The sequence below is a fragment of the Octopus bimaculoides genome, chromosome 1 (genome assembly GCF_046866305.1).
Source record: "Octopus bimaculoides isolate indiv1 chromosome 1, ASM4686630v1, whole genome shotgun sequence".
NCBI classification, from domain to species: Eukaryota; Metazoa; Mollusca; class Cephalopoda; order Octopoda; family Octopodidae; genus Octopus; species Octopus bimaculoides.
The window spans coordinates 90,429,900-90,439,791 of NC_142928.1; the positions used below are offsets into that span (position 1 = coordinate 90,429,900).

A 9,892-nucleotide genomic window follows, 5' to 3' on the forward strand; every position below is an offset into this window, starting at 1 on the left:
TATTTCCCCATCACCATGGGTGTCCCAGACTCAGCACAGGTACCTGATTTAGTGGGTATTTACCTATTATCTTATTTACACAAAGAATTCCCAGAGATTAGAGGAGGCCTTTACAAAGACGATGCGTGGGTATTTGACCATAATTCCTTAAAAACGCCTCCAATAGGAGGCTTGAACTACTAAAGAAAAAATTATATAAGGTCTTTAGACGGTTTGGATTAATTATCACGATAGAAAAAGAGGATAATTCTATTAACTATTTAGATGCCAATTGCAAGTTAACTACGGGATTACATGAACTGTACATCAAACCTAATACCAACCTCAAATATATTAATGCGCATAGCAACCACCCAAACTTTATCAAAAGGGGGCTTGTACAGGGTATTAATAAAAGAATTTCGTATCTCTCGTCCAAACGAAGATATCTTCAATAAGTATAAGGAACACTATAACATTCCATTGGAAAAAGCAGGTTATAAGCAAAAAATTATGTACCTTTACTTGAAGCCTAATAAAAATAACCCGAATAACATAAATATCTATAATTGTAATAGTAGTAATAATAGCCAAGATATCTATAATAATAATCACAAAAAGAATAACAATAACAATAATAGTAGTAACAATAAAAATGGTAGGAAGAATATTAAGATTCATAATAATATTAATGACAACAGTAGCTATGTTAACGATAATAATACTAATAATGGTTATAATAATAATAATAATAATAATAATAATAATAATAATAATAATAATAATAATAATAATAATACACCTAAAAGAACCAATAAAATCCCTGTTAGTAATTATAATACCAAGGTAAATAAAATAAATAAATTGAATATGAACAACCCTACAAAAGCTGATAGCAATAATAATAGAAATAATAATAATAATTATAACCATAAATTTACGATCTACAACAATGCTGAGGGCAGTTTTTACACCAAAAACAAAAATATTAAAATTAACAAGCGGAATAAGGATAACATCCTAATAATCCCATTCGCGATGCAACTAAAAACAGATATAATTAAATCTATAATGAAACTCATAAATAAGCACTGCAATATGAATAGGAAATACTCAAAAATCTTTAGCAATAAAATTTGAGTAGGCCACCGCCTAACTAGCAACCTAGCCACTATTATAACCTCTTTCAAGAATAAAAAGCTAGACTCCTTCTATGGAACTAGGAAGAATAACAATAAAAAGCAGAACAACCAATCGATTGATATAATAAGTGATTCCCCCAAATAACTCGCCCTCTGAAAATTCGGACAACCACCTTTAAATAATAATCCCCTCCACCATATCATAGGAACAGATAATCTTACTAATCTAAGTGGTTGCAGAGATAAAAGCACTTGTAAATTCTTGAATAAATGTAAAACTAAAAATGTAATCTTCCAATGAGATATATTCTCCAATAAGTACAAGAAAACCTATATAGGAGCAACTAAAACTGAAATGAAACTTAGATATAATTCCCATCCCTCAAATTTCAGAAAAAGAAATAAAGCTAACTCTACCGGATTAAGTAGTTACATCTGAGACCTTAAAGATAATAACATTAATTAGAGATTAGAATAGCGTATCCTACACAAAAACATCTTCATATAACCTTAAAAATAAACGCATAAACGCTGTAATGAGAAATTCTTCACTTTAATGGTCAAATCAGAATTACTTAATAAACGAGAATAGAAAAATTAACATGCTCATATAAAGATAAATTTTTATTGTCTAAATAACACTAATATATACATTAGAGGTTATGAGCTGACCTACCTAACATCTGATTACCTTCCCTTGACCCTCTCCGTACCACAGAGCATGATTTAGTATCGCATCACAGTTAAATTAAATTACCGGTATAACTGAATTATTTATCTTAAATGTACGATGTACACCACGAGCTATAATTCCCTTTAATATATTCACATTAAAGTTAGATCACTGACTAGTATACTAATTGATAGGTGTTGCCACTAATATAAACACGATTAAACGAGCAATTTAGCCTATTCTAGCCGACTATATTGGTTTTTAATTATATTAATGAGTAGATTGCCCGTGCCGCACATAACAACATTCTTATTTATTTATTTATATCGTATATCGCACTTAGACTTTTAAGAGCATCCTTAATTTTTAACAAGGGCATTATTTGTAATCACAGGGACTTATCTAGCGTTCTCAAAGAGCGCTATTTATTACAATTAACGACACCAGAGATTACTACCAGGTATAACTCTTTCGACTAACACTGTCGGTCAACTAGTCCTTTTCCCGACTTATTGCTCCATTCATCTAATTGGAGAAATATGCACACACGAGAAACCTTAAAGGACACAAAAATGTAAGCCTCAAGACAACGAACTTTTTCCGTTTTCGTTATTCCTTTTCTTTTCTTTTTTCTCCTGTCTATATTCCGATGATAAACACTAAATCATTCTGACGATGTTTGTTAAATGGAACAAGAGACATGAAAATTTATTTCAAAAATAACAAACTGAAACAGCTGTAAATATTTGTTAACTACAATTAAACTATGACCTTTCAGTACCAATGATCAACTTCTAATTGTTAATTGTTGGTCTATTTCTTTTCTTATCTGAATATATTAAACCATGGTTTACTATTTAAATTACCAACTACTGTTAACCTTATAACAAGGCCTATACATAGTGAGGTAATACACCATTAGTGCCTACGGATACATTTATCCCTTAGACGGTTGCATCACCTCTAACTCATAATTTACATGTGTGTGTGTGTGTGTGTGTGTGTGTGTGTGTGTGTGTGTGTGTGTGAGTAAGAGCAATTGGTAGAGTCGTTAAAGCATTAGGTAGAATTCATTGCGAAATTTGTTTAAGCTCTGCACTCTGAGGTCAATACTTTCCTAATTGTACTTTGCCTTTCATCTTTTCGGATTGTTAAGGTGGTGGATGGGAGAGATGCTAGGACATCAAACGACAAGCCGTAACGTTTCTGTATCAGCTCTAATCATGTAAACTCTTATCCCGATTGTTATCACGGATAAATGTGCTTAACGCCGCCTCAGGATAGACTAGAATACTTGTAAAGGCTTGATCAATGTATCTTGTAACAGAAGCGTTTCATATATGGCAAGTGTCTTCTGATGTCATCTCGCGTTGATTTATACTGTGTGAGTGAAATTTGCTTTTGGAAATAGTACGGAAGCCAGTCATATCTATACATAACTGTATATGTGCGTTTGTTTTACTGCGTTTCTCGAATTAATATCGAATTAATATCGAATTAATATTTATTAATTTATTAATAAATTAATAAATTGATAATCCTTTACCCTTTTTAATTGTAATAATTATTCACTCCCGGATAGTAAACCACATGGTAATTCTTGAGGGAAGATGATGGGCTGGCTCGCCTATGTGGATTTGGAGATACTTTCAAAATGTGTCGATTGCCATGATGGCGCTAGATCATGCATGCACATTTGCCAGTATCGTCGAATTTACAACAGGAATATCATACCGATGAGGTAATGAAGAGTTTTTCCGTCTAAACCAGAAACATGTTTATGATTAACTATGGCTAGTTTAGTTCGTTATTTTTCTTCTTGTTTTGCCTATGTGAGTTGCGGGTAACTGCTATCTGTTGGAGTTTCAGCATTTTTAGCTGCTATTTCTGAACTCCGGTATGTGGTGTAGCAACCTGTTGCTGATCCCTTAATTTTGTTTATAAATATATATATATATATATATATATATATATATATATATATATATATATATATATATATATATATATATATATATATATATATACATGAATGAGGGTATTGGTTAGCACAGGCATTGCTAGACATAAGAGCCAAAACAACTCTTAGCCACAATAAAGCACTTTAATGTGCTTTATTGTGGCTGAAATAGTACCCTTAGTCACTTTAGTGACGCCTATACTTCTGCCTTTTACTTGTGAATTGAGAAAAAGCCACCTTTATTATTTATGTGCATATATATATATATATATATATATATATATATATATATATATATATATATATATATATATATATATATACATACATACATACATGCATGCATGCATACATACTTACACAAATACATACATACATATGCAAATATATTAGTATATAAAATTGCTTATATATACAAGATTATGATGATGTGTATAAATATCAGTAGCTTCATCGTCGTTTTTACCTCTACTTTTTCCATACTTGCATGATTTAGATGAATCTTTTTGTAGTGGTTATCTAACGCTGAATCTTTCTTCTGACACCAAGACGTGCTTGTTTTCATATAGAATACTGTATTCATACGCCGAGCTTCCAATATCCGCCATATATCATTTATGCGAGGCATAAAGAAATGTCACTGATGAGTATGCAATGTTAATGCGAATTTGGACGGAGCAAAAGAAATGATAAAATAAATAAAGGCTTTTATTTGAGTACATCTAAAATAACCTAGTTGCGTGCCGGTAATCTACGTGTAATTTTATGGTACATTTAAATATAAAGAACAAAATGTTTATATAGAAAGGAAAAGGGAATCTTCAAAAATGAAAAAAGTAACCAAAGAAATAACGAATTAAACAAGTAAAAATATAAATAATACAATGTCTAAATATAGATAAAAGACATGCAAATTAATATGTCAATATATGACATAAATGTTACAGAAAATCAAAGATCTATAAGTACATGTAATAAATGTAACCATACATAAATATATGTAAAAGGCGTTAGTGAAAGGATATGTGAAAATGTGTATGTAAAATTGTACGTAAATGGATGAAGTATAAATAAATAGCTGCATGTGAGGAATCACAAATTTAGGACAGAAACACATGACTTCGAGCAGTGCAGGATATGGCAAGGTTATTTTAGCTTGGTATAGGATTCTACTGCTTTTAGGATGGATTGTTGGTCTTTTAAAACAATACAAAAATGAAAACAAAATATTACAATATGCTTAAATATACATAAATGTACATGCAAAGGGAATATGCCTGTATCTGACATAAATGCTACAGAGATGCAAAGATCCACCAGTACACGTAAATATATATAAGCATACATAAATATAAATATATATATATATATATATATATATATATATATATATATATATATATATATATATATATACAAAGGTGTAGTTAAAAAGAATATGCAAGAATGTATATCATAAAAGGTATTTAAAGTGAGTATACATTAATAAACACAAGGAAGGGACCACAATTAAATAGAAGCTTGGTACAAGTTGGGTCAAGCGCTAAAAGGATATAGGAGGATTCACTTAGGTAAGTAGCGTATAGTAATGCTGTTAGAAAAGCCGAGAAACAAGGTAAAAGCTGACACAAGGAACAGGTAGTTTCACTATGTGGGGTGTTAAACTACACTAAAGTTCGGGGTGGTCAATAATCTTATATTTATGTAATAGAACGTAAAAGTTAAGACATGCCTAAACAGTCTTTACGATATTAAATTGTACATGAGTAGTGTTTGGGGCTTTCGTTTATGTGTGGGTTGCTAAATTAGTTTTACAGAATGCTACACATATTGCAAAACTATATTAATATTGAAGGATTAGATGAGTTTGTTTATACTATTTAAAAATTTTATATTGGCAACATAAAAATAAAAACATTATTAGATATATTAAGGTTTTGCGCTTTAATAGAAGAAAAAAATTAAGTTTTGGCAGTCCTGATGTTGTATAGTTATTCAGTTTCAAAGCATAACTTTAATTTAGATAACATTTTTATGTCTATACTTAATTGTTATATTTCAAATCCTATATCTTGAAGGAATACAAGACATCATTTCTCCGTTTTAGGTTTTTGGACATGTGCAACATGGTTGAAACTTAATTTTAGTTACAATTGATCGGGTGATATGTGTGTGTGTGTGTGTGTGTGTGTGTGTGTGTGTGTGTGTGTGTGTGTGTGTGTGTGTGTGTGTGCAAAACATGTTTTCTTAATAGCTAAAAACACTAAACACTAACCGAAGATTGGATACGTGCAGGAAAGCATTTCTAGAAACAGAGTAACTGCAACTTCTAAGTTTCGGTTAGAATGGCAGATTGAACATTAAACGTTTAATAACTTGTACAGTATATTCGGTAGTAGTAGTAGTAGTAGTAGTAGTAGTAGTAGTAGTAGTAGTAGTAGTAGTAGTAGTTGTAGTAGTAGTAGTAGTAGGAGGAGGAGGAGGAGGAGGAGGAGTGGTGGTGGTAGTGGTGGTGGTGGGAGAAGAGGACAGGTAATTGAGGTAAGTTGTGGTATATACACTAATTTCACGGGTGAGCATGAGACGAAGAGGGCAATTGATAAAACGTTTAAAATATTTTGAAATAAATGGATATCAATAATGTGTTGGTATGTGTGTGTGGGGAGGATGTGTGTGTGTGTGGTTTGCGTGTGTGTGTGTGTGTGTGTGTGTGTTTATGTGTGTGTGTGTGTGTGAGAGAGAGAGAGAGAGAGAGAGAGAGAGAGAGAGAGAGAGAGAGAGAGAGAGTTCGTGAGTGTTTGTCTGTGTGTTTGATGAGACGAATAAAAAAGTACGAGCAAGACATGTAAAGGAGTGTAGGCGGAATAATGGCATAAGTAGCATCTGTGGGTTGGTGAATTCTTAATGTCAATGAATTGTTGCAGTAGATTATATTGTATTAATTTTACAGTAAAAGTCAATGAATATTTGTATTATTCCGAATTGTCATTGATAGGGGAATATTTTATGTCTATTACTGTGATACCGTAGACGTAAAATGAAAAGTGAAGCCGGGAGATTAATCATAATAGCTTCTTTGAAATTTTACCATTTTTAAGGTTCGTTCAGTTAACATTACAACTTTGACGGTTATTTATTTTATAATAATCTAATTAAAGTAATACATGTATTTATCTTATTTCCTGGTTCTTATCCGATAGGCTTTTGGTGGCATAAAAAATTCATAATTGGTTTAATAATTTGGTATTTTCAACATTAATTTTCAGTATAGTTAGGTAAATTTGCGTAGGAACATGCGCTTATATGCAAATTTTGGTTTCGAAGTTAACCTCCGAAGGTTGATTATTCGTAATAAATATAGATAGTTGCTATTGGGAGTGGATATTATTTGAAGGTATGGCTTCTGTCTATGAAAAGAAAAATGCATGCAAGGTGAATTATAGTAATGCAAAGTGTTATACAGAAGTGTAAAATTACGTAAAGAAAACATAATTTCATACAATATTGTTTGATAAAATGTAATACATCATTTCATTTATATTAATAATGGCAGAAATATGACGTATCGGGATTTAATATATAATGTAACAGTGTGACATTAATGAAAGTGGTGATAAAAAGGCCACAGAGTACGATTATCATGGCGTGTCTCAAACATACAATCAGACGTAGACAAATATAAACTTGCAAACGGGTATGTGCATATTTAGATATACATACGCTCATACTTCCCCAAACGGGTAAGCTCGTCGTTACATATCAGAATGCATATACCTAAATAAACATATAGAAGGTTACTGTGATAATGTTATACAATATGAAGACCAAATTATAGGTAGGCCTCATATAACAAATATTCCAATGCAAGTAAATAAATTCATATATATATATATATGTGTGTGTGTGTATGTATATATATATATATATATATATATATATATATATATATATATATATATATATATATATATATGTATATATATGTATATATATATATATATATATATATATATATATATATATATATATATATATATATATATATATGTATATATATATATATATACACTCATATATATATATATATATATATATATATATATATATATGTGTGTGTGTGTGTGTGTGTATATATATATGCTAACTAAAATCAAATATAAATAAATTAATCTATCAGGTGTTTTAATATTTAAAAATCGAGTACAAATAATTACAGAGACGTACATAGACCGACTTACGGACTCATTTCAACAGTTCCATGTGTATATTAAGAAATATTTATGCATGTATGTCCGTGTATGTGTATATATGTGTGTGTGTTTGAAACTGAGTACAGAAAAATATACACACACGTACTCATACATACACTAGTATCCAAATATATAAATATATATGTATATATATATATATATATATATATATATATATATATATATATATATATATATATATATATATATATATATATATATATAAGTAGATATATATAAATGCATATGTATATATATATATATATATATACACATACACATGTACATGTATATATATATATATGTATGTATGCACATATATACACACATACATATGTACGTGTGTATATATACATATATATGCATATATATGTATATATTTGTATGTATATGTATATATATATATATATATATATATATATATATATATATATATATATATATATATACATACACACAAATGCACAGACAACTGAAGCATTTATCAACGAAAGAAGATTCTTATGTAAATTGTGAACGCACCCAATCCTACTACTAGGAATGTCTGAACAAACATATATAGAATCATATAAATAATCATATAGTGATATAATTACATGGAGGTGCACTAATATCGTCATAGATATGCAAAAACACTAATTAACACAATTCTACATAAATGATTATAAGGAGACTGTAATAAGATATAAAACAGGAAGTGCCGAAGTAAAAAAATTATACTTTGAGAATAAAAGGTTTGAGAAATATCTTGAAAGGCGCATATTCGTGAAAGAATGGAGATGTGTTGTGTAGAAGGAACAATAGCAAATATTGTATAAGTGCAATGACAAATGAATAGATGTACGTTGTATTAATTTTGCTGTATCACCAAGGTTAGTACAGTATTCCAAATATTCAATGGAATTGGATAATACTGGACCTATTATGAAAATAAAAATTCAGGAAATGTAAAATGAATACTTTTAGAATTAATATATATATATATATATATATATATATATATATATATATATATATATATATATATATATATATATATATATATATATATAGTGTGTGTTAAACAGAAGAATAGGAAGTGGGACACGTACATTGATTTATATTGGACAAATGAGAGCAGAATGACCAATACACCTTGTAAGGATATGGTGTTATTGAAATGGTAAATATATCTCGTGATTTGATTTTCACGCGGTTGCAATCTTCAGATGGGAACAGTTACAATTCGTAACTAGTGATGTATGTTTTATTCTTTGGTCTGTGTGCAGTCTAGCCGTTGTGTTTGTTCATTAGTTTACGTTTAGGATTTCTTGACTGAGTGCTGGTTTCTTTTACCTCTTCATTGGTTCTTTATTTTTGTGATGTATTTTTCTTTGTATTTCTTGTAATTGTTGGTAGGCCTATGTATTAACTTGATCATGATTTGTTCGTAAGTTAGTTTTGGGACGTGTTTTCTCTTTTCTGTGTCTGTGAAAAGTGTGTAATGTAGTGAATCTTGTTTCATCCATACTTCTCGAACATACATGCAAAACAAGAATAACCTTTCACCAACTCACGAAAAAAGCAGCGCTTAATTAATATATACGGAATGCAAAACGATAAACTAGCGCAATCACTAGACCACGTGATTATCAACAATTAGAAAACTCTACATCACAAAAACTTACGTAAAAAACGTATGAAGAGGCGACGAATAAAAAAAATCGATCAGCGTGCAGCGAAAACCACTAGACAAGCAAAGGCACTAGATCTTAGACACACAAACCAAAGGACATACATGTATTACCAGCAGAACGTTATAACAGTTGTTGCCTTAAGATCGCATGCGCGTGAAACTCGTGTCACGAGACACACTTTCTATTTCAATACAACTGTGTGTGGGAGAGGG

The 9,892-nt window shown here is 30.1% G+C and overlaps 1 protein-coding gene across 5 annotated transcripts in view; it reads right to left on the reverse strand.

The window, feature by feature from the left end:
* LOC106874234 (5'-nucleotidase) overlaps window positions 1-9,892 on the reverse strand; it is a 380,910-nt gene that overhangs the window by 43,657 nt on the left and 327,361 nt on the right. For 4 of the 5 annotated variants that reach the window (XM_089353809.1, XM_089353803.1, XM_089353794.1 and 1 more), the window contains one exon: window positions 7,475-7,528. The exons of the other annotated variant lie outside the window; for it this stretch is intronic. In XM_089353809.1, the coding sequence (XP_089209935.1) occupies window positions 7,475-7,528 (54 nt within the window). The remainder of the gene's footprint in view (window positions 1-7,474; window positions 7,529-9,892) is intronic. 5 annotated transcript variants of the gene reach the window in all.